General features: G+C 40.4%; 1 protein-coding gene across 2 annotated transcripts in view; it reads right to left on the bottom strand.

The window, feature by feature from the left end:
* The window catches only part of VPS50 (VPS50 subunit of EARP/GARPII complex), a 215617-nt gene that overhangs the window by 75324 nt on the left and 112642 nt on the right, over positions 1 to 27651 (bottom strand). For both annotated transcript variants that reach the window (XM_063452255.1, XM_063452256.1), the window contains 3 exons: positions 27434 to 27574; positions 23171 to 23303; positions 6160 to 6251 (listed from right to left, as the gene is read on the bottom strand). In XM_063452255.1, coding sequence (XP_063308325.1) covers positions 6160 to 6251; positions 23171 to 23303; positions 27434 to 27574 — 366 coding nt within the window. The remainder of the gene's footprint in view (positions 1 to 6159; positions 6252 to 23170; positions 23304 to 27433; positions 27575 to 27651) is intronic.

Genomic DNA, 27651 nt, shown 5'->3' with positions numbered 1-27651 from the left:
AAAAAAATCATAGCTCATGCTAATTCATTTTGTACTATTTTCTTTTTTTTTTTTTTAGCAAACAGAGGTCAACTGGAGACTGCGGCTTGTAAAATCTGTTGCATAGGCAGACAGTTTTAAAAACGATTGACAGCATCTCACACAATGCATTACTAGCTAGAAGAGTGCAGAGACTTGTGGGAGATACAGATCACAACATCTGGAATTATCTAGGTTGCGCATACCTGAGCAACAAAAAATAAGAGGTTAGAATGTAACCCTAAAGTACCATCTCAATATACAATATAATCACAGTGATATTAACCCCTTAAGGACCAAACTTCTGGAATAAAAGGGAATCATGACTTGTCACACACGTCATGTGTCCTTAAGGGGTTAAAGGGACACTATAGTCACCTGAACAACTTCAGCTTAATGAGGTTGTTTAGGTGAGTGCTACAGCTACCCGGAGCCTTTTTCTTGTAAGCACTGTATTTTCTGAGAAAATGCAGTGTTTACATTGGAAGCTTGGAACACCTCTTGTTGCAGTCAATCAGACGGCCACCAGAGGGACTTCCGAGTTCAGAGGCCCTAAAAAGGCCTCTCGTCCGATGCATTCTGGGTGAATGCATCAGACGGGCTATCAGCACACAAAGCACTGTGAACGCGCTTTGTGTGCTGACAGCCTGTCAGCTGACAGCTGAAGCCCGAACCCACAGGGATGCTGTCTGGCCACAATAGTGGTTGAAGGGGGGGGGGGGGGGACCTACTGCCCCCACCCCTGAGCGGTGGGTGGGGGCCTTAAAAATAAGGGGGGCACATACTGCCCCCCCGGCCCCCACCCCTGTGCGGCGGGTGGGGGCCCTAAAATTATCAATAAGGGGGGACCTATTGTCCCCCCCCGGCCCCCACCCCTGTGCGGTGGGTGGGGGCCTTAAAATAAAAAATAAGGGGGGGACATACTGCCCCCCCCCGGCCCCCACCTCTGTGCGGCGGGTGGGGGCCCTAAAATTATCAATAAGGGGGGACCTATTGACCCCCCCGGCCCCCACCCCTGTGCGGCGGGTGGGGGCCTTAAAATAAAAAATAAGGGGGGGACATACTGCCCCCCCCCCCGGGCCCCACCCCTGTGCGGCGGGTGGGGGCCCTAAAATTAAAAATATGGGGGGCACATACTGCCCCCCCGGCCCCCACCCCTGTGCGGCGGGTGGGGGCCCTAAAATTATCAATAAGGGGGGACCTATTGTCCCCCCCGGCTCCCACCCCTGTGCGGCGGGTGGGGCCCTAAAATAATAAATAAGGGGGGGGGACATACTGCCCCCCCCGGCCCCCACCCCTGTGCGGCGGGTGGGGGCCCTAAAATTATCAATAAGGGGGACCTATTGTCCCCCCCGGCCCCCACCCCTGAGCGGCGGGTGGGGGCCCTAAAATTATCAATAAGGGGGGACCTATTGTCCCCCCCCGGCCCCCACCCCTGAGCGGTGGGTGGGGGGACCCTAGTTAACCCTCCCCCCACCAAAAAAAATTATCTCCCTACCTACCCCCCTCACCCTAAAAATAATGAGGGGGGACCCTTTAACTAAAAACCTGTAAAGAAAAAAAAAATAAGAAAAACAACTTACCATTCAATGTTTTCTTTCTTCTAAAGTCTTCTTTCTTCAGCCCCAAAAAAGGCCAAATAAAAAGCCATAATAACCGACGCAATAAAAAAAAAAAAAAAAAAAAACCCGAGCGCCAAAAAAAATAATCCATCTTCACCCATGGAGGGCTCCGTGCAGACTGAGCTCCGCAGGGCGGGGGAAGGCTTATAAAGCCTTGCCCCGCCCTGCAATTAGGCTAAGAACACTCTGATTGGTGGGTTTAAGCCAATCAGAGTGCTCTTTGTCATTTTACAAGCGTGGGAAAGTTCTTTGGAATTTTCCCACGCTTTTAAAATGACACAGAGCACTGTGATTGGATGGATTTCAAGCCATCCAATCACAGTGCTCTTTGTCATTTTACAAGCGTGGGAAAGTTCTTTGGAATTTTCCCACGCTTGTAAAATGACACAGAGCAATGTGATTGGATGGCTTGAAATCCATCCAATCACAGTGCTCTGTGTCATTTTACAAGCGTGGGAAAATTCCAAAGAACTTTCCCACGCTTGTAAAATGACAAAGAGCACTCTGATTGGCTTAAACCCACCAATCAGAGTGTTCTTAGCCTAATTGCAGGGCGGGGCAAGGCTTTATAAGCCTTCCCCCGCCCTGCGGAGCTCAGTCTGCGCGGAGCCCTCCATGGGTGAAGATGGATTATTTTTTTTGCGCTCAGGATTTTTTTTTTTTATTGCGTCGGTTATTATGGCTTTTTATTTGGCCTTTTTTGGGGCTGAAGAAAGAAGATTTTAGAAGAAAGAAAACATCGAATGGTAAGTTGTTTTTATCTTATTTTTTTTTCTTTACAGGTTTTTAGTTAAAGGGTCCCCACTCATTATTTTTAGGGTGAGGGGGGTAGGTAGGGAGATATTTTTTTTTTTGGGGGGGGGGGGGGAGGGATAACTAGGGTCCCCACCCCCTTTGTATTTAGGGCCCCCACCCACCGCTCAGGGGTGGGGGCCGGGGGGGGACAATAGGTCCCCCCCTATTGATAATTTTAGGGCCCCCACCCACCGCTCAGGGGTGGGGGCCGGGGGGGGGCAGTAGGTCCCCCCCCTTATTGTGAATTTTAGGGCCCCCACCCGCCGCACAGGGGTGGGGGCCGGGGGGGACAATAGGTCCCCCCCTATTGATAATTTTAGGGCCCCCACCCGCCGCACAGGGGTGGGGGCCGGGGGGGACAGTAGGTCCCCCCCCTTATTGATAATTTTAGGGCCCCCACCCGCCGCACAGGGGTGGGGGCCGGGGGGGGGACAGTAGGTCCCCCCCCTATTGTGAATTTTAGGGCCCCCACCCACCGCTCAGGGGTGGGGGCCGGGGGGGGACAGTAGGTCCCCCCCCCTTATTGATAATTTTAGGGCCCCCACCCGCCGCTCAGGGGTGGGGGCCGGGGGGGGGGGGACAGTAGGTCCCCCCTTATTGATATAGTTTTAGAAAGCGAGCTGAGCTGTCAGTCAGACAGCTCAGCTCGCGAACGCGCATTCCGCGCACATGCGCGGTAAAGCGCTCAGGTTCTTCAAAGGGCGGCTGTCAATGCCGCTCTATGAAGAACGCGATTGGTGCAGCGCGAAGCCGCGCATGCGCACCACATCGCCCTGACGCTTCTCTCAGAGAAGAGTCCTATTGGGCCCCGCGATTTCGTCATTTTGACGAAAAAGGGGGCGCGGCATGGCTGGGAGCTCGGCGCTGGAACGGAGGTAAGTTTTTAATATAAAAACACCTCGAATTTTTTTTTTAATTAAATGTAAGTTCATATAAAAGCAAGAAGGAAGGCTGGGGGACCTGTCTTTCTTGCTTTTATATGTAGACTATAGAGTCCCTTTAAAGGTTCACTCTAAGTATAATCACTATATTGCCTAACTGAGTGGTGCTGAGAGTTGCTTAGAACTGCAATGATTTAGCCTGCCCTTCAAAGCTGCCAATCAGGCAGCCTGGAAAAAAAGAGATGAGGGTAGCCTGTGTTAATGTTGTCCAACTTTTGCACAACTTGGACTGTGCTCTCTCCATGCACTGGCTATGCTGACAGCTACAAATAACCTGCTTGACTAAAACGGTGAACTGTTTGTGTGTAAAATGATAACAAGCACAAAATAAGTACTAACAGTTTTTGGATTAGTTCTACCTCAACCTATCAGTTGAGTGGAACTGCTCTTATGGCCAAATCACTTATTCCATATAAACCCTTGCTGGGTAAGAGTCTCTACCTGGCGAGAGAGGAGCACGTATGCATGCATCTTTATTTATTTCATAATATATTACCTACACAATGCACCATTTTTACACCATCAAATTTAAATGGTCATTGTGTTGTTACTATTTAGTCAATTTCACTTGTGAAGTGTATTATTTAATTATGTGGTGTAAAGTCTTAGGCCCCTAAGACCAATAAATGAATAATTTTATGATAACCTAGAGATTTTAAATATCCTATACCAGAATACAATTTCTTATAGCAAAATCTCTGTACAGAGCGGACAATGTTATAAAAGCAAGACACTGCATAGTGGTCTTCAGAGATGGAGATGACAATGTGCGGATGTAATGACATATTGGTTCTGAAGAGTTAATCTGCAATCTGACAGCTATGTTTTTGTGTGAAGCCGGCTATGTTAGATGCCTCCCAAAGACACTCTCAAAAACGCTCATCTGATCCCTACCAATACTGGGCTTCTGGTAATTATAGCAGATATTAGTCTGTGCAGTCGCCAACAATTTAACAAATTGTTCCATGCCCATGTAAAATGCATCTGTCACATTACCAACATGAGCAGAAGTAAAGTAGGAAGTGTATTGCAAGCCCTAAAGACAACAGAAGAGATTTGGGTAGTTATTCACTAAATTGTAAGATGTGGATATTTGACAACTGACTAGTATTGTTAGTACGTCAGTATATACACACACAACCTTAAAATTGCACTCCATGCACCCTTGCTCTGGGCATTTTTTTTTTTATTTAATTTAATTTTTTTTATGTTGCTTCTTTAAAAAAAAAAAAAAAAAAATTATAAATCTTTTTCTTGATAATTAACATGTCCCATAGGCGTACCCTTTCTGCACCAACCTCCCAATCTGAAAAGTTTCCCTTTTGCTCCAAAAATATTATTGTGTGCATAGTTATAAGTAAGGGTTTTGGGAGTCGTAAATCAGTGGTTAGCTTTTTACAGTCGAAAACTGGCCTTTAAACTACAACTCATGTTGAAGTTTTTAAATTGCACTGGGTTGCAGCCTCCCAGTGTAAAGGGTGGACGGTTTTCCAATTCTTTCACTCTTGGGAACCCAATATACAATCCCTAGATTTACTCCACCAAGCTATCATTCGTAGAGCTGTGCAGTGTACTGGCTGAAACGTTTTACCATTTAACTGTTCGGGTTTCTTTATATACTTTGTTGGAAAACCGACCATGATAATTAAAGTGTAAATATTACTTTGTTTATATTTTCATTTTTTTTTTTATCATAGCATAAATTTGTCAGGGTGTTCAGTATTATAATTAAAGCACCCACCATGCTCTTCTATATTTATTTACAGCAATAATATGTTTCAGAAAATAAAAGTATTTAGCATATATTATGGATTTTTTTTTTTATATATAATGCATTAAAATATTAATAGTTCCACTCCAGCCTGGAGAGTCCCTTTCAAGCTTTGTTCTGATTATCATTAACTATTGAGTAAAATGTTATAATGGAATCACCCTTAAAGGGTTAATTAAACATTTAAAAAGAAAAAAGCCTTAGTTGAACTTTGTACTTCTTTCCACAACTCCATCGACGTCACTGGCTCCCTCATCAGGTCTAGTCAAATGCGTCTAAAAAAGAAGCATTAGATTGGGCCACTCTCACCGACTCTGAGCGCATACACATGCTCAGAGTCAGTGAGGTTAGGGAGGGCTTTATCAAAATATTTTTTTTAAACAGGCAGAAGGGAGGCGGGGAAGGTTGGGAGGGAAGAGCAAGTTTCTCCTTGCAGGCACACTGACTGGATGGGAAAAAAAATCTGACCATGTATGTCGCTAGCGCACAGACACAGTATTTCAGCTTGCACAAACACTGCACATACAGACTCCTTCCACCATGACCACGTCTAAAAGCAGAAGTGGTTTTAGTGGTTGGAGTAACAAAATAATTAAAGGAACACTCCAAGGACAATAACCACTATAGTGCGCCGTAGGAGTGCCAAGTGTGCCCCCCTTAAGCAATCAAACAATTTTAGAACGATTTGACTTCTTACCTGGAGCCCGGTGGGCACTGCTCCCTGTCTCCACTACTTGAGATAAAGAGCTAGAAGTAATGCATAGCTCAGTTCAGGAAAGCTTTCAACCTGAAATAGGTGAGGCAGCCAGGCAGACCCCAGGTAAGAATACAAACGGTTTGACTACTTACAGTTTAGGGGTTGCCAGAACGCTCCAGACACCATAACCACAAATAGTGAGTGCTTGAAGTTTTCAGAGCACTGTACCAAAGGTACAGATAAACTACAACACTGGCCTATAAATGTATACGTTCAAATCCAATTGATTAGGAAACGAGTAAGTATCCATACAACCTGCCAGATGCGCGTTAATCCATGTTCCAATTTCTTTTTAATATAACTGCGATCAAAATTGTTCTCTTCCACAGCAGAGACATTATTACTATCTGAAAATAATAAAATAAAAAAACATTGAAAAATGTAAATGTGCAGCAGCATTATCAAGATCCAAAACAAGATTCTACATGATATAGATTATTTTTACTAAGTTTTATAATGCAAAGCTATTAAACACTTTAATAAATCTAACACACTAAGAATGAAGACAGAATGCAACGATGTCACGCTGAGCAAATTTACAGTCTGCTGCTTAACAGTATGACAAAATGTGAACGGCTTTCAAAAGCCATCTGTTGCTTAATAGCTTATATAGAATATTTTTTTTTTTAATTCTGGATAAAATGTAGAGATTGATTAACAGCAGATCATCAGCATAAATAATAGGAACTAACCATAAACATTTTCTACAGAATATTATTTACAGAAAAAAAAAAAAAACTTAAAACACAGCAGAAGATTCACAATTAGGATATTCACTAATCTGAATATTGTGAATTTACAAGAGAAATATAGTGAAGACCTTTTCGAATTGAGATATTTCAGCTTAAAATGTACAATGGCCTTATCCTGATCAATTCTCTTCTGAAGAAAAGTGTAGTGGTAGATCACACAAGTAATTCAAAGCTAATGCTCAAGCGTAACAAGAGTGTCGTTGTGGGTTTTGAGAAACTGGGAATAAAGTAATGTTTAAGCTATTGAAGATATATTAAAATATAAATAAAATAAAATATACCCCTTAAAGGATGTTTACTAAAAGTGGAAATGTGGAGAATGCCACAGTGTGTGACTTTTTTTTTTTTTTTAACATCCTGCAGCCCCGTGTCCACCACACACACCCTGCAGCCGCAAGTCCACACCACACACCCTGCAGCCCTGTGTCCACCACAGCTCCATGTCCAGGGCCGCCACCAGAAATTTTGGGGCCCCTAACTCAGCTCAGGGTCTGGGCCCCCTGGGGCCCGCCTCCAATCCCGCCCACAGGGTCCGCCTCCAAATCCCGCCCACAGGAATACACACAGACACAAATACACACACTGATACAAAAGGACACAGACACACACACACACAAAAATACATACTAACAGACACACATACTGAAACAGAAATACACGCATATAGGCATACGTACTGACACACACATACTGAGACATACACACATATACAGACACACAGGCATACATAGTGACAGATAGACACATACTAACATACATACATACAGACACACATGCATGAGGACTTACACACACATACACCGACATCACATACATACACACAGACATACATTAATTCATACTGGCATACATACATATAGACATACTGACATACTGACATACACACACAGACAGTCACAGACATTCTGACATACACACAGACATTCTGACATACATACAGACATACTAACATACACACAGACATACTGACATACGTACAGACATTCTGACATACACACAGACATACTGACATACGTACAGACATACTGACATACAGACATTCTTACATACATACTGACATACGTACAGACATACTGACATACACACAGACATACTGACATACACACAGACATTCTGACATACACACAGACTTACTGACATACATACAGACATTCTGACATACACACAGACATTCTGACATACACACAGACATTCTGACATACATACAGACATTCTGACATACATACAGACATTCTAACATACATACAGACATTCTAACATACATACAGACATTCTGACATAAACACAGACATTCTGACATACATACAGACATACGTACAGACATACTGACATACAGACATTCTTACATACATACTGACATACGTACAGACATACTGACATACGTACAGACATACTGACATACACACAGACATACTGACATACACACAGACATACTGACATACACACAGACATACTGACATACACACAGACTTTCTGACATACATACAGACATTCTGACATACACACAGACATTCTGACATACACACAGACATTCTGACATACACACAGACATTCTGACATACGTACAGACATTCTAACATACATACAGACATTCTAACATACATACAGACATTCTAACATACACACAGACATTCTAACATACACACAGACATTCTAACATACACACAGACATTCTAACATACACACAGACATTCTAACATACACACAGACATTCTAACATACACACAGACATTCTGACATACACACAGACATACTGACATACGTACAGACATACTGACATACAGACATTCTTACATACATACTGACATACGTACAGACATACTGACATACGTACAGACATACTGACATACACACAGACATTCTGACATACACACAGACATTCTGACATACACACAGACATTCTGACATACACACAGACATTCTGACATACACACAGACTTACTGACATACATACAGACATTCTGACATACACACAGACATTCTGACATACATACAGACATTCTAACATACATACAGACATTCTAACATACATACAGACATTCTGACATAAACACAGACATTCTGACATACACACAGACATTCTGACATACACACAGACATACGTACAGACATACTGACATACAGACATTCTTACATACATACTGACATACATACAGACATTCTGACATACACACAGACATTCTGACATACACACAGACATTCTGACATACGTACAGACATTCTAACATACATACAGACATTCTAACATACATACAGACATTCTAACATACACACAGACATTCTAACATACATACAGACATTCTAACATACATACAGACATTCTGACATACACACAGACATACTAACATACACACAGACATTCTAACATACACACAGACATTCTAACATACATACAGACATTCTGACATACACACAGACATTCTGACATACACACAGACATACTAACATACGTACAGACATACTGACATACACACAGACATTCTGACATACACACAGACTTACTGACATTCACACAGACATTCTAACATACACACAGACATTCTAACATACACACAGACATTCTAACATACACACAGACATTCTAACATACATACAGACATTTTGACATACACACAGACATTCTAACATACACACGGACATTCTAACATACACACGGACATTCTAACATACACACAGACATTCTAACATACATACAGACATTCTGACATACACACAGACATACTAACATACACACAGACATTCTAACATACACACAGACATTCTAACATACATACAGACATTCTAACATACATACAGACATTCTGACATACATACAGACATTCTGACATACACACAGACATACTAACATACGTACAGACATACTGACATACACACAGACATTCTAACATACATACAGACATTCTAACATACATACAGACATTCTTACATACATACAGACATTCTGACATACACACAGACATTCTAACATACACACAGACATTCTAACATATACACACACATTCTGACATACACACAGACATACATACACAAATACAGCTAATTTTTCTTACCTTTTTTTGCAGGTGGAAGGCTGTGGCTGATGGGAGTCGGCGTGGCTCCTGCGGGCTGCAGGCCTGTCCTTCTTGCCTCCCGCGCGGTGCTGAGGGGAGGGAGCTGGGAGGAAGTGACGGCCACTTCCTCCCAGCAGTACTTTGCGGTTGGGATTTTTTTTAAAGGGGCCCGGTCGCGCTATTGCACGGCCGCAGCGCTGACCGGGCCCCTGAAGATACAGGGCCCATGGGGTGGCCCTAAGTGAGTGGGCCACCCGATGGGCCCCATCAGCATGCGCTACACGTGGGGCCCGGGCGGCCGGGCCCCCCAGGGCCGCCGGGCCCGTGACAACCGTTATGGTTGTCACCCCCTGATGGCGGCCCTGTCCATGTCTGCTCTCACACCCAGCAGCCTCATATCACCTCTCACACCCTGCAGCAGCAGCCTCTGTCCGTCCCCCCACGCTACACATGGGCTGCCCTGGGGAGCATTAAACGGATATGCCCACTTTGGGGAGGCGTGCATGTCAATACTGATGACACAACATGCACCCTCTCAGGGCATGCCCCTCCTAGGGCTGCTCTGCCTTTAAATGCCTGGGCTGAATTAATAGTCTATATCAGGGGTAGGCAACCTACGGCACTAGTGCCATGCACGGCACTCGAGGTGTCTTTGCACGGCACTCAAGGCTGCTAGAGCCAAACAGCCTCTGGCCTATCAGGAGTCCCAGTAAAACTTCAGATATCTGCTAATAGGAAAAGGTGGTGAAGGACAATCCTCAATGTATGCATTGCAGCACATAGAGGAAATGATCTCAGAGCACGTAATTCCAGCACTTGTGAATGGGAATCCACACTGTAGTAGAGCAGCTTGCAGTTGTTGTTGCAGCTCCTGTCCTTGACCTTTACTTGGCTGGCCTGGTCCCCACTGGAACCCAGGGAAGTCACCCACACTGCTAGATATACACAGAAATGCAGAATAAGCCTCCCCTCATACAAATAATATGGACAGCCCACACACAAACATACACACAATCCGCACAAACACAACACCAGTAACAATCCACATACATGCACACAAACCCGCATGCAGCCTCTCACATGCAATACCCCAAACAGCCCCCACACACACTACCAAACACACAATGTGACATATCCATCCACACACATACAATTCCACAAGCAGCCCCCATACACAGCCCACATTTATATGTATCATACACGATACCACAAACTACTAATGAACAGATACAATAGCTCATATACGCACAAATACAACGATACAAAGCAATTACAGTAAAAATAACAAGCAGAATACGGCAGCATACACACATCAATTTTAAAAAAATAGGACCGGCACGCTACGGGACATCACAATCCTATATTGGCACAGTGCTGCTAAAAGGTTGCCTACCCCTGGTCTATATACTCATCTCCCTTTCTGACTATAAACATAAAATGATACATTTAAACTTCCTGTACTGCTAAAAGCATGGTGGAGCTTACATATTAAACTTTACAGGCAACATATTAGTAACTAGTGGTTTTTGGCAGAGGAATTTTTCATCTCTACAGGCTGGTAATCATAACTAGAGTACAAATGAGGGTGAGTGGATATTTATGGGCTATATTTTACCCTGCAAAATACAGGTAAACAAAAAGGTTTATACTCATTTTTGGTAATAATGCATAAGGTTCAACATTATTTATAATAATATTCTACTTATTCTTCTGAACTGACGTTTTCTTAATAAAATGAAGGGTCATTGTCCTATGGAGACACACTCTGAAAGCATACATGATAAGGTGTGAAATTAGTAAAATAAATGTGGGCCATTGAGCCAGAAGTATAATCAGAGTAGTTATATTTAATACAATCATAGTTATAAATCCGATAAGCGGAGAAATATGCATAGTCAGGTACACAGCTGCTACATGATATTATTTTGTTTTCAGTGTGAAATCTAATTTTATTTCCTTGTACACCATGTTGCAGGATAACAAATCATACAGACAGAACCAAACATTTGATCACGTCTGATATGTAGGACATATTTTCTAAAGTGAAGGTGACAAAATGGCTGCAATGGAAAAATAAGGATTTTCCCAAGAAGAACAACAAACAGAAATTCAGAAATTAGACCACAAACAAATACGGCAGAAAATTACAGAAAACAAATCTTCAAAAGATAATGGCTTTATAAAATTTATTACATAAGGTCCTCACAAAATGTGCATTACAAATAAATATTTATAAAAATAAGCAATTTTGCAGAGGGGGAAAGGCTACAGAGAGTACAATATTTAAAGGAACACTATAGTCACCTAAATAAAGCAGTTTTAGTGTATAGATCATTCCCCTGCAATTTCACTGCTCAATTCACTGTCATTTAGGAGTTAAATCACTTTGTTTCTGTTTATGCAGCCCTAGCCACACCTCCCCTGGCTATGATTGACAGAGCCTGCATGAAAAAAAAAAAACTGGTTTCACTTTCAAACAGATGTAATTTACCTTAAATAATTGTATCTCAATCTCTAACTTTAATCACATACAGGAGGCTCTTGCAGGGTCTAGCAAGCTATTAACATAGCAGGGGATAAGAAAATCTTAATTAAACAGAACTTGCAATAAAGAAAGCCTAAATAGGGCTCTCTTTACAGGAAGTGTTTATGGAAGGCTTTGCAAGTCACATGCAGGGAGGTGTGACTAGGGTTCATAAACAAAGGGATTTAACTCCTAAATGGCAGAGGATTGAGCAGTGAGGCTGCATGGGCATGTTCTATACACCAAAACTGCTTCATTAAGCTAAAGTTGTTCAGGTGACTATAGTGTCCCTTTAATGTGTAAATAGACATAGCTGTAGAGATCAAATGAAGAATCTTGACCTTGGGGTTATAATCTAGCCTCTGACTAAAAGATGCTGAGCACGATTGTCTATGAAGTCTGCAGGAGATAAGAGAACTTAAAAGGAACACTGGTGTCAGTGATATAAACATGTATTCTTAACACTATAGTGTTAAACTAACTGTTTAGGTTACCGGCCCCCTCAGATCACATTGGAAAGGTGATATACCTTTTGTGCTATTTGCCATGCACGTGCATATGCTTGCCAATGGGGAAGTTTTTGATTGACTGAGATCATCAAGATTTATGATCTCACCAAAGGAGGCAGAGTGATGGCAGCAAAACCAGCGTGGTGAAAGAGTTAAGGTGAATTTAAATAGGTAGGCTAACACTATGTTAGTATTCCTAGCGTTGTAATGTTTCTTTAATGCATTCTCTATATGCATTAAAGAAACACATGCATTTGAAACAAAAATAATAATTGGGGGCTGACTTCCATCCTAAATTGTCCATTTAAAGCATGGATTTAAAAGGTGAATGTAGCTGTAACTGTATCTGTGTATGCAGTAGAGTAATAAATATTGTAAAGAAAAAATATAGTTTTCTAAAGATAATTGTTGTTTTTTCCCCTGTAATTTTACGGTCTGTTTTTTACGGTCTGTGAGGAGGAGTACAATAAATGAAGTAGCTATACTGTCTAAAATCATTTCTTGTGACTTCTATATCCTCGGGTACACATGGAGACAGAGAATGAGAAAACTGGAGAGAATGAGCAAGAGTTGTTTTCATTATATTATTTAATATATGCATCCTATATATTAACTATTACATTATTTAACAAGAAGATATTTTTACATGCCTCCTCCACCCCAAAGAAGTGGCTCTTGGATTTAAACAAAACTGGATACTGAATAATAGATATAATATTGCCCAGTTTATTAGTATTCATTTTATGAAGGTAATGAAGAGCATGAGTTGACCTTGCTGGTAACCGGCTACCTTAGTTTCGAGATGAAATAATGTATGTTATCACCATCTCACCATCAGACATTCCTTTTTTCATATTAGCAAGTCCACTTCAGATTTGATACATCCTATATGGAGGTACCTTAGCAGATACCTTATGTGGCTAAACTTATTGTAAAGGGACACTATAGGCACCAAAACAACTTTAGCTTAATGAAGCAATGTTGGCATATAGATTATGACTCTGCAGTCTTACTGCTCAATTATCTGCCATTTCAGAGATAAATCGCTTTGTTTATACAACCCTAGTCACAGCTCCCTGCATGTTACTTGTAAAGAGAGATCTAATGTTTTAACTCCCAGCATGTAAATGCACAGCCTTCCTAAACACGTCCTGTAAATAGATATAATGTTTACACTTCATTTATTATACATTCCATTTAATTTAGATTTTATAACATGACAGGAGGCTTCATATTTTGCATTAAACTCTTTACTGAACTCCAGCAGCACAGATGTAACACATTTTAATCAAATGAAAAAAAAAAAAACACATTGTAAGAATGTATAAAAGGCCCTTCCCAATCTAGCCCCTCCTCTTTCTTTGCTGCTCCTGCTGCACAGGTCAGAATAATGTTCCTTTATCCTTTTTAATAGATATCTGTTGATTATTTACACTGATTTTATGTGATTTATCTTTGATATAGATTTTACCTACCAATTACACTTGTGTCCCCTTCCCTGCCACCCACTGTGTATGTTTTAGACCTTTGCGGTTAGCATCTCCACCCAACATATCACTCCTTTCTGCTTTGGTACCTATCAGGCCTGGGCTTCAGCAGCCCTTGTGCCTGCCCCCTTGGCTGCTGCATCGCTGCAACCATTGCCACAGTCGTGACGCTATTTAAACAGTCTTTTTGTGTTCTTAGGGGCATAGGAGGGTGCTGTGGGTGGTGGGTTGCTCTATTTTTTGACTGACGAGGCCGTGATTTCACTGCCTCACTGTCCATTTTTTGCCGCGAACGGTGGCCATCTTGGATCTGGCAAGCCATCTTGGATCAAGGCCATTTTAGGTTGATCAGATCGTGATTCACACAATCTGATCAGTTTTCCACCTATTACTTACCTCTCCTGTTATATAGGTGTTTTATAAACCACAAATACAAAAGGAATCACTGTCATAACATCATATCCTTATACAAGACTTTATTATACCATCACTGTTCTGGGCCTAAGGACTTCAAGGAGAGTTATTATATATATATATATATATATATATATATATATAATTATTATTTTTATTATTATTATTATATATATATATAGCGCCATCAGACTTCGTAGCGCTGAGTCCCTTCTCACCAATTACAACAATACATTGGAGACTGGTTATTGGATTAATCCAGGGATTAAAGGAATGACCCCTAATTGGTGCCATACCATTAATTGGATCATCAACCTACTGTGACAGAAAGGATTGATTATACAAGGGTACCATATGACACCTTAATAGGGTAATTCCCTGGCATCATTAACAGCCGCTCGCTGCTACATACTATTAAGGGTGACCCCCTTGTTGCCACAGGGATGACCCCCCTCCCACATACTGGAGTGCCATATATATGTTGACAACGTACTGTCGTACAGGTACAGGTGTCGCAGAGGTACAGTTCCACTGTATAACTGGGGTGAACCCCACGTTCATGCACCCTGACCTTTTGGCGGACAGCTTTCCTTGAGGGTGACGTTTTTCTACACATACAAGTAATAATCGTTCACAACTGTTATGTGTTTACTGGTAATCATATACACTGTACCCTAAACAAGGCTATATACTATCATCACTGCACTGTGCCTAAGGACTTCCAGGTGTGTGCCTTTAAATATCTGCTTTGACTTGGCTATTTGTATCGGAGGTTAAAAAGCATTGCTAATTGGGATTTTTTCTGTTACCCTAGGTGGTGGTGTGGCCAAGTCAGAAGGTTGGTCTCTGTGTGTAGTGTAGAGCCTATTTTTTAATCAAACCACTTCTAAACAATTTGGCATAAATCCATAAACCCATAGAGTCTAGGCAACATAACTACACTGACCTGTAGTGGTTTTGTTGCTTGGAGTGCCCCTTTAAAGTTAAGAGCAGTTATCATATCTAACCTGGATATTGCAGGTCAATGTACAGAATGAATACAAATAAAAATAAAAAAAAACAATTTAGTTAAAGAAAACATACGTGCAATTTGCTTTTAAAGTTTTTTTGGTGGGATATTTGAAATATTATCTAGTAATAGTACCTGTTGCAAGCCGCCCTTATGCTCAATGGCTTCTCTAAAGGATTGTGGACCTGCTGCGTGTGCTTCTACTGAGCTATGTTGCTGGGGTGGTGGTGGGGGGGGGGGGGGGGGGGTGAGAGGGGGAGGGGAGGGGAGATGGGTGGGGGAGGCTACCTCATTTATAGGGATCATTTATAAAAGTGCTGATTTATTTTGAGATCGGCAAATTTTTACAATGGGTTGGGGGAGAAACTTATCACACTTATCACTTCAGCAAGCAGAAGTGATTTATGGAATGTCCCTTTAAACCTCTGTGCTGTAAAGACAGAATTAGTTTTCAACAGAAACTGCAAAACCACGATATGTCTCCTGTGAGGGTAAGCAGATGATAGTTGGATTAATCTAAGTTATGATACCGTTTCTTCAATTAGCATTCTTTAAAAACAAGATGGTAATGTGAGAAGAGCAGAATGTTTGACCTCTTGTCTCTTTTTCACTGCGAATACACTTCGAGGATCTGTCTGCAAGTCAATGAGCATATATAAAAATCATCAACCGGTGCTTTCTTCTCCATGTCCTGAGGTTACCTTAGACTACATTAAAAATTATTATTTTATATTACGTCCGAAAATGGTGGCCTAGTTTTTTAATTTACACCAGAAATTTATCAAAACAGAATCTGTATTATTTCTAACCATGAACCATGAACCACAAAAAGGGGAAAAAAGCAACTCTTTTGGGGGATCTACCGAGTCAAAGAACAATCACCTAGAAACCAGAAAGTCTTGATGAGGTTGGTACAACTTTAATGCATCTAGCGCATGCCCAGGGAAAACTTCAAATTTCACCATTTGTGGAACAGATTTAACCATTAGCAATGTCTGGTCTTCACCAACCACAGGTCCCAAACAATCAAAGCTTTATGGAATATTTTTCTAAAAGGTTTTATATACATACCTCATACCTAACTCCCATAAAAATCCAATTAATTCATAATCTTGGCTGTTATAGGGACACTCTAGTGCCAGGAAAACAATCCGTTTTCCTGGCACTGCAGGTCCCCTCTCCCTCCCACCCCCCCATCCCCTGTTGCTGAAGGGGTAAAAAACCCCTTCAGTCACTTACCTGAGACCCCCGCCGATGTCCCTCGGCGGCGGTTTCCGCTCGCCGCCGCTCCTCCTCTTCTTTACGTCAGCCGATGGGCGAGACTGATCCCACCCGCTGGCTGAGGAGACCTAATGCGCATGCGCATTAGAGCTCTTCATAGGAAAACATTGAAAATGCTTTCCTATGGGGAATTGAGCGATGCTGGAGGTCCTCACACAGCGTGCTATAGACACGGAAGTGCCCTCTAGTGGCTGTCTAGTAAAAAACTGCAATAATTACACTTGCAGGGTTATGGGTAGTGGGAGTTGGCCAATGGGCAGAAGTGGTCTGGGTGCCTGGAGTGTCCCTTTAAGCACCCAGCAGAGCAAACCTTTGCTGAACTAGAGGACATTATACCTGGACAGGGTCTACATTGGTCTAAATTACAAAGAGATTTGTCCAGGTCTTTTAGCGGTTTTGTATGTTGCAATTACAATAAAAGGATAATGGAGGGAGGAAAAAATAAAGGCAATACTTTTTAAAAGTTTCTCGTTACATAGCCATAGGATACGCCAAACCCGCCATTTCTAGGAACTGTGCAATTTATCAGTAAAATGTATTTTCAAGGCTTTACTGAAATCCTCTTTGCAAATTGGATGAATGCAGTGCTGCAAAGGCTTTTTAAACATAGTGGGGGAAAGAGAAAGCTGTAGCCTTTAAGGTTTGCAATTCTGTTTAGTATCTGCATCAAAAACAGAAACTTGAAAATCCATCCCAGTAAAAAATATAACAATTTTTCAAATGCATCACAACAATAGATGATTGCTATTTAAAATTCAAGGAAGAGGTGAGGCTGCTTGAGAGCGCAAATCTAAGTATTCCCCTCCGCCAAGCAATTTGCTACCTTTCATTTTATCAGATGGTGACGGTAGTCATCTCGCATAAAGCAATCAAAAATCATGAGCTCACAGCTTGGTCTTCAACTTTCTCATCAAAGCCACAGTGCAAAAAGGAAGGATATATCCCAGCGATATTGTTTAATAATTTAAAATCTATAAAACGTGAGATAAACAGCTTATTTTCCTAATGAATAGATGAGTCACACTTCTCGGCAGGTTATTCATTTTGCAATGATGTTATTTTGATGTTTAGCAAATATTCAATCCCCTTTGTCACACATCACAATATGTACTTTTGTATTAACTCTATTAGATTTGTCTTTGATCTTCACCCTAATAGATATTGTACATATATAGATCCCTGGAGAGCCTGGTGTAGTTACTTTAACTGCGTTTACTGCGAACAATGTGCAGAGGAGGTAGGCAATTCCGAGCAACGATTCCACATGTATTAGCTGTAATGCTTGAGGTTTGTGTTTTGAAAATTCAAGCTACATTACCAGGTTTTGTAACAGACAGTCCCCCTCCACCTATCTCTGATGAATAGCCAGACAGATCACATGCAACCAGCCTGTTGCAAACACCCCATAGGGTCTGCATTCATCACTCTGAATTCATGGAGACCTCCTCGTTCTCCTTCTCTCCTAGTAAGGGACCAGCTACTCCTGTTTGTGGTGCCCAGGAATTTAGTCACTGATTCCGACGCTTTCTCTAGTGCTGGCACACAATCCACTCACTCAACACAGATTAATATGTGACATCAAGCAGCAGTGGTTATGATAAAGTAAGCTGTGGTCACGAAATGTGAAGACGGTTATTGCTGGAGGATAGTTACGGTATCTATTGTTATATGGCATTCATTCTTACATATTTGGAAATTTTTAGACTACTGATTTTAAAGTCCCTAAGGGATGAAAAAAGTTACTTGATTTTAATATTTGATATAAACAATTAGAAGTAAGAAAATGAGTTCTGCTGCAGCAGTTTTCTAAACACGTATTCATGTAAAAATAAACCATATTTTCGATATTTTAATCACGATAGATCATTCAATTGTACACACTTTGCAATATAAAAAAAAAATGCTACCACAACTTGTATGTATGTACATCTTCCTTCACATGCAAAACCGATGGAAAACTGGCAAAAAGCATGCTGTAACTTCACATATGTTTACCATGAGCACAATGCATGCAAAAATAGTGGACATCCAAGACACAAGATACTCCTTCAAGGACTTCAGACCACTGTGCGGTTTTCTTTTGCTACCAACTAGCAGGAAGCAGTTTTGTTTATTTTTGAATGCAGTGTTCCTACTAGACATGTGCACCAGTGAAATTTCCGTTGTGTACAAATGAATTCGTACTAAATAAAAATTACATTCGTCTATTTAGAATTTCATGCATAAAAAGTTGGACGTAAATAACACTGTACATGAAAAAAAACAACAACTATGACCCCCATATTAATAAAGGGGAGGTTAAATCCTCCCGCATGTCCCTACTCGCGTCATGCTGTGAGTAGGGGCATGTCACCTAAACAGCGAGCAGACAGTGGCTGCTCGTTGTTATTTAAAACTACTAGTGACTGCCCAGTCACTAGTGCGATAAGGGGGGACCTGGCGGTCTTTACTGGCTGTCAATTCTGTGTTTAACTAACTACAAAACCTCAAAATAAAATACACTATAAACTAGTCATATTTATTTGTTGCCACATGTATTTAAATAAATTATATCTATATAAAAAATAAAAAAGGAGTACTTCATATGAACAGAATCCTTTTGTCTCCCGAATGATGACCACTCCTGTACCCCATTAGAACGTTAACACCAGCAACTTACGTGCGAAACTGCAAGGGAGGTAATTAATGAATGCTTCCCCTGGGCGGCCGCCATTCGTATAACCGAACACGTGGCATCCAAAAGAATGGTGGCCATCTTGTCTTCTGGACGTGGGCAGCGGTACTTGGTCGACGAACGTCCTGGAACTCTTTTCGGCTAGGCACTCGCGCAAATGCCGGTAAAACTTAGACCGCTGCCCTTTCTACTTCCCAACCACCTATGGGAACAGGGGGAGCATTCGTATCCTGAAATGAAGAGATTCCTTTGCATGGTGTTCGCACAGGAACCTCACAAACGCAGACCGGCCAGGACACCTATTTTCTTAGAAATGTTTTGGGCTAGCGCCTTGTGTCTGGCCGGTCAAAACTTTACCTCAATGGCATTCCCGTTTCACCGAATGACATTTATTTGAATTCTTATTAATAAGTCACCTATAATTTCTCAGAACAGCTCGCATTGGCCATACCACCACCCACACCCCTGAAATTAAAAGGTCCCTTTTTGTCTGTTTGAAATATTGGAATGTAGATTGTTTCTTCTCAGTGCTGTGGGGGTTAATTCTCCTGCAGCACCGAGTCTATTAAACGAAAGAACTGAAACGAAAAGGTAGTGCGCATTCAACATTTGCCCTATCGTTTTGTATATAATTCGTATGTAGGACTTTCTTATGCTATAGTAAACAAATACAAAAAAGTCAAAAAATTCGTACAAAATCATATTCATCCTATAATGAATGCACATGTGTAGTTCCTACAGAGATGGCATAGAACGAGGAGGAAAGTCAGTGTATACAGGACTAGCATTACATTCCTGAACATAAGGCACTGTGATGATGGTAAACAGAACATACCAGCCTGCCTTCTAACACATTCTGAAAAAAGTACAGCAGACCATGTTTGGTGGCATCAGTAGGAATATTTGTTTCTCAACAATTAGGTATGTCAATACAAGAGTGAAGAATGACTTATATGGAGTTCCACCTTACCCAACAAGATGGGGACCCTTGACAGTACCCACTGCATTCTTGCATGAACTGCAGCAAACGAACAGTGCTTGAAAAGCAGGAGATGGAAACAGAGTATCAATACACATGCATTAGGGAATAGACACCCACTCCTGTAGGTGCTTCCCTGGTTCATGCCATGATTCAATAATACGGCAAAACAGCAGCTCGGATCATCAAAATGAATCATCACAGGATGTCTTTGAGTGTGAAGTATAGATGTACCAGTGTGGTTGGCAACACATGCCTGGTCCCTGCCCTTCCACAGTTGTCAAAAGGGATTTAAGCAGGCTATACCGTAGCAACATGAAATGTCACAGCACACAGATGAGAAATGTAAGACAACACAGATTTCCTACAAGTAAATGCATTTCATATTATGAATGAATGTTGATAAATGAATTTGCATGTTACCTAACTATATAGTGTATCACAAACCCCTTACAGGTGCACAATTACTGATCTTTATGAAAGACACTACTATGTGTCTTTCCCAAAGCACTATATAAGAAATGTAAAATAACTGAAGTAATTGTGAGCAAAACATGTTTTTCAAACTAGGATTACAATAATGTTGTATTGTCTGGACTTTAAGCTTGTGATAAAGCAGTTGGCTCTAATTTTTGTGAAATTAAAGATAAATAAATACAGAGGTTAACAAATGATGACTGAGAAAAGCAAGCAAGTAAAAGAAAATGTTGTGTTCGGTTTTATCTATAATTAGGTTTCAATTGGATATATAAAAAAAAACAAAAACATAACCTAGACTTCAAAAAGGGTACGCTACTCATCAAAAATGTTTAATCACACATTTGTTTTCTACAAATTATTACAAGAGAAGATTCTATTTAATTTCATAAAATTGCACCAATATCATTAACATATATAAAAGATAAAACTGTTCTTACTCTGAATTATAATTGACACACTGTGTGCATATGCAGCCTGTACAGCTCAGTTACAAATACACAATACACCTTTCAGCTTTTAAGCAGCTTTTCTAAAAACAATCTTTACCGAGAAACAAAAAGCAATCTAAAGCACTTAACTTCCACACCAATTGAAACATTTTCCGGAATAAAAAAAAATTACTACCTGTTCTCTGTTCTAGTCACAGGTTCTCAATGTATGTAACTCTATTGTCTGCTATTGTATTGAAGACAATTAACCTCTTAACGACAGTTTCGGTTTGCTTGTTCGCATGTACTTAACCCCTTAAGGACCAAACTTATGGAATAAAAGGGAATCATGACATGTCACAAATGTCATGTGTCCTTAAGGGGTTAAAGGACCACTATAGGCATTCAGACCACTTCAGCTCATTGAAGTGATCTGGATGCCAGGTCTATCTAGTGTTAACCATGCAGCTGTAAACATAGCAGTTTCAGAGAAACTAGGGTTAATCCATTCGGCGCTGACATCGGCAGAGGGAGGAGAGATCCCCAGCGCCGAGGGAGCCCGGCGCTGGAGAAAGGTAAGTGTTTAACCCCTTCAGTCCAGCAGGAGTGGGAGGTGGGGGGGGGGGGGACCTAAAGACCCTATAGTGCCAGGAAAACAAGTTTGTTTTCCTGGCACTATAGTGGTCCTTTAAATGAAGACTCCCACACACCTAGGAAAGCATTGATTCAATGCTTTTCTATGGGGATTTTACGGATGCTGGATGTCCTCATTCAGAGAGTGAGGACATCCAGCATCAGATTGGAAACCAAAAGTCTCTTAACCACTTCTTTATGATTGACAGCCACTAGAGGCAGTCTTAGTCCTGCAATGTATAATCATTGCAGTTTCAAAAAAACTGCAATGATTTACATTGCAGGACTAAAGGGGGCAGGGACACTGCATCCAAACCACTTCAATGAACTGAAGGTGTCTTAGTCCCTTTAAAGTGACACTAAAGGCACCCAGACCTCTTCACTGAGAGAAGTCTCACCTTTCAAGCCTTCACAACTTACCCAAGCTCCCTCTCTGCTCCATCGGCATTTCAGAGACCTCTGAACTGACATAAGTCACATCTTCTAGGCAACATAAGACACCACGGAGAGGTACACATTCTAGACAAGCTGTGGGACAGCCCAGAGGGCGCAACTTCAGGTAGGGCACCTTCCCCTGGTTCCTAGGCAACCCCAACGCTGCCCTGGCCAATGAGCATTTCCTCATAGAGATGCATTGAATCAATGCATCTCTATGGGGAAAGATCAGCATCTCTATGCAGAGTGTGCTGAACACAGTGCAGCATTGACCCACTAAGCACCTTCAGTGGCTGTCTGAGGAGTGGCCACTGGAGGTGTCCCTAGGCTGTAATGTAAACACTGGCTTCTCTCTGAATATACAATGTTTACATAAAAAATCCTGCAGGGACTAACTATACTCACCAGAACAACTATAGCTGCAGTAGAACTAAGCTGCAGTCGCTCTGGTGACTAGTGTCCTTTTAAATTAAGTAATACATCTGATGCTGTGCTTCCACCCATTTATGCTCTCTTTGCTGATATGCTAAAACGGACCGTTCTACTTGAAAAAGTATATAGTAATAAAGACTACATATACATTATAGACTGAGACTAATTGTATTTCTTACCCGAAGTGGACGTGGTTTCTTCTTGATTGTGTTTCTCATGCCAATCCATTGTTCGAAAATAACTAAGCATAACCTCCCAAAGTGCCTTGCATAGGTCGGTCAGACAAGGAATGTAGCTGTCAGATGTTATATGCTATATGGAAACAAAAATAAATGCTTTAGAAAAATAAAACTCCATTCCTCCATTTTCGTTAAAGATACAGGAACTTCAAAGAATACTGCTTTAATACTGGCCTTTAGCAGCAAACAGAGACAAACCCTTTGGTTTCCAAACCAGTCCTCAAATCACCCCTACCTATCCAGGATTTAGGGATTACCCAGTTGTGTCTAAGGTGTGTTTTTTTTTGTTTTTTTGTTTTTTTATAATTTCCATTTCCTGTGTCAGAGAAAGTTCCCCACAATACTCACCCTCCTGCTTGACACAGAAAATGGAGCAGACTTAAGCTCCTCCTTGTGTCAGAGAACGTCAGGCGTAGGAAAAATACACAAGACAAAGCAGTCCCTACTTTGTCTTATGATTTAAACTGCTGAGATCAGAATTAAAGAAAATAACAGATTCTGAGAGAGGAGCAAACTAAAAAGAGAAACGCAAGTTCTGTGTGACAGTGCCGCTTTAAGTTGAGTATGTGTATTAGGCAAAATAATGTTTTGATAATTAGACAAATAACTGAAATTGGACAATCACAAGAGGTATCCCAGTAAGATGCACGTTAAGCTGAAGTTCATTATTTATCCCATACCTAAATGGTATTGTACAGTTAGATTGCAATTTTGAAATGATCCTGCACTTCACATGAGGAATTTTCTTACAAGCATTTGTTTGCAAAGTGTATATATTGCTTATAATGCAAAGATATACAGACAATGACCTATAACAATTCTACTTTGAAATCAGTAATAATACAATCATTAAACATTTATTCGTGGTATACTATAGAACATGTTTTATGAATGACACTTCAAGCACATATTACAAAATTCATTTACATGCTTCTAAAATATTAATGCAATATAATATTTTCTGGCACAAATACAATTAAAGCATCAATATTTAGAATAACGGATGTGTTTTTATATTATATATTAATACACTATACAAAATTCAACGAGTGAGTTAGATAGATAGATAGATAGATATTCAGATCTGACCGATCGGTTGTCAAACAAGAAGTCTCAGCAATGGACTATATTGGTTTAAGGTTCTTGTAAATAATGTGTGACTAAATTATAACCTAAAGAAAAAAAATGTAAAAAAATCTATGCAATGGTACATAAATGACAATCCAATGTGAATCCTGCAATTACTCTGTGCTTAGATATTAAAATGTAAGTCACATCATATGGAATAAAAATAGACTGATGATTAATGAGCCGCTTATGGGCATTTTCAGAGAGGGTGCTGAGAAGTCCAACAATGTATCATATAAAAGAGAATTCAAAGTATTTAGCAACTTTATACTATTTAAATATTCAAGAGAGCGTCAAAAGGTGCCTGAGGTCTCCTTGTGCGTTAAAAAAATCTCCATTTGAAAAAAGATAAAGGACTCGCATTTAAAGTTAGTGGACATAATATGACAGTTTAAGCAAAAGCAAAAACAAAATGCATTTGCTTTTAAAATACTTCTATTAAGGATGTCTGAGGCATTACAGGAAGACATCAGCCACTGCAGTACACGGATGTACTACAGGCTCATTTTCCCATTTCAGAAAGCTAGGCAATAGTGAAAATACATTTAATAGCCACATATTTCCAGACAGTGGATGGAAAGAAGAAATAATTATCTGTAATAGCAAAAAAAAGAACCTCCATAATGACGTTTAAAATACTCTTTTACTAATACAGTAGAGCATTGCGATTCTCATCTTTTCACAATAAAACAGCCTAACGTTAATAATAAAGTGTTAATGTTGCTGTTAAAGGGACACTATAGCAACCCAGATCAGTTCATCTCATGAAGTGGTCTGCGTGCCGTGTCCTTATCCCACTGTAAAACATTGCAGTTTTTGAGAAGTTGCAATAATTACCACTCAGGACTAAGACTGCCACCAGTGGCGCTTCTGGGATTCTAACTGACTCTGAGTCCCCTTAATCAGTTGTCCCCAACATAGTCCTCATGGACCACCAACAGTCCAGTATTTATGTATTCCCCTTTTTTATATAAATGGCGATACTGACAAAACCTGGACGGTTGGTGGTCCATGAGAACTGGGTTGGGGACCACTGCCCTAAATGACGCTGGACGTTCTGAAGCTCTGCATGAGGACCTCCAGCGTCAGTAAAAAAGCCGTATGGGGAGGGCCAAATGTGCTTGCAGTCCTCGCGCTGGAATCGGTTACTAAAGGGTTTTTAGCTTTTTATGTGCCTGAGAGGGGACCTGAAGGGATGGAGGGACCAGAGGGCTCTATATTGTTAGGAATACAGATTTGTATTCCTAACACTATAGAATCCCTTTCAAGCTGGTAAAGCATCTTGGGAGTTTTAGTTGTGCAACCGCTGGACATGTACCTTTTGGCAAGTCCTGACCTAAATGCTTACCTCTAGGTAGCTCCATAAATTTCAATTTGCCATTTTTTTTTTCATTTTTGACTTTCTTTAAAAGAAATGCTATGTACCTATGGGTAATGTCAAGAAATACAGCATCTAGCATTAGCTGCCTGCATAACCACATAACGCAGTAATATCTATGATACCTAGTTTAAAGTCGCACACTAAGATATGAGATGCAACATGTGTAACTTGGAAGAGCAGGTGCTAAGCCAAAATGTGGCCATGTCAAAGGAAGAAGAAATATTTACTTTATACATTTATTGGCATGCTCACATTTTCATTCTCAATAATGTACAATTCACAATTACAAAATTATATATATACCGTAGTTTACAGAAGAGTGTTAGAAAAAAGTAACTGTAGTAACAAACAGTAAATTAGCACTTACAAAGTTTAAATTATTTAATTGGATCACAAAAACTTGTGCAACTACACCAATAGCAAGAGCAGGATTAGACAATAGATGAATGAATAATAATAAGTAAATAGATAGCTAAATTCAAAAATACTATTTCTCCCCAAAGGGTATGTGGTGGGAAGGCTAGTGGCTCAGTAGTCCTTAGTTTTAAAGATAGGTAGTGTTTACTAGTATGCAGAAAATGTGGCAAATTAATGAACGGTAAAAATGGGTTAAATAAAAACAAAAAAGAAAAAAAGAAAGAAAGAACAATGCCAAACCCATTCAGCAGGATAAATCATGAACAGTCAGAAGTTTGAGAAGGAATAGGATGGTAAAAAGGCTAATAAATTAGAAACAGAAAATTATTATTATTAAAAAATAAATAAAAAAAAATACATATCAAGAGCCAAGAGTTGTCTCACTAAGCCACATAACAGGGAGAGGATTGGCTTGTGTGTCCATTTGAATTTATTTAAGAGGAATGCAATCAAATACCACGCCAATAACCATGGATTAAACTGGTCAAAGTCAAAATAACCATTATCAATGTTAATACGCACATGGCTACATGTGTATGTTCTTTTGGTGGGGTCTAATCACTTACAATCTAATCACTTACAATTTCCCTTTCAAATGTTTTTTTTCCCTTTTTAATTCCAAGACTTGCAACAGTTTCCACAGCAAAAACAATTATTCTGAAGGGGCACGTGCTTTGAACTGTACACAAGATTGTGGCTCCTGCTGATTTTCATAAAGAGTTATAATTAGAAGCATCAGTACGCCTGGGGCAGGGGCCAGATGGATATGTATGTGTATGTGTACGTGTATATATATATATATATATATATATATATATATATATATATATATACATACATACATATATATTTATATATTTAATGTGGGCGTAGTGAGGTTACTGGTCCTTCTTCTGCGACTGTCTCACATGTTTTTTAATGTCACATCCCCTCTGCCCACTAACAACCAAATGCCAAACAAGAAGCAACAGTGATAATCTGCATGTTACACACATTGTCACTGCCTCAATTAAACAAACAGTGAGTATATTGCACATAACCGCACTAGCTGTAAACCCGCTAACACACAGCATATAATTTACCCTATTTGTAACCTAACAGTTAACCCTTATATTTAAGTAGTCCTGTTATAGGTAGTTTCTTGGGGGGAAAAAAAAGGTGGACAATGTGAGCAGGATTATCTGTTACCAGTTTAGTATTTGTAAAACGTCAAAGCTGTTTTAAAATCATTAAGCATTGTTATAATTATAGAGGACGCCGTATTTAAAGGGACATACCATGCAGAGATCCTTGTAAGGTAGTTTCTGAAATTTTGTGTCTGTGTTTCCAGCACAAAGCTCCACATACCCCAAAACCACTTGAAACACTGTATTGTGAATAGCTTGCGTGAAGTGCATGTGAAGTTGATCCATTGCAGTCTGAAAACAAGCAGAAAAAAAGAAAAACATTTAATTTAATGTTCACCAAAACATGCCGTTTCAACTTTCTACAAACC

The sequence above is a fragment of the Pelobates fuscus genome, chromosome 4 (genome assembly GCF_036172605.1).
Source record: "Pelobates fuscus isolate aPelFus1 chromosome 4, aPelFus1.pri, whole genome shotgun sequence".
NCBI lineage: Eukaryota > Metazoa > Chordata > Amphibia > Anura > Pelobatidae > Pelobates > Pelobates fuscus.
Note: the sequence above shows the minus strand (reverse complement) of the source record. Positions and strands in the feature narration are given on the sequence as shown.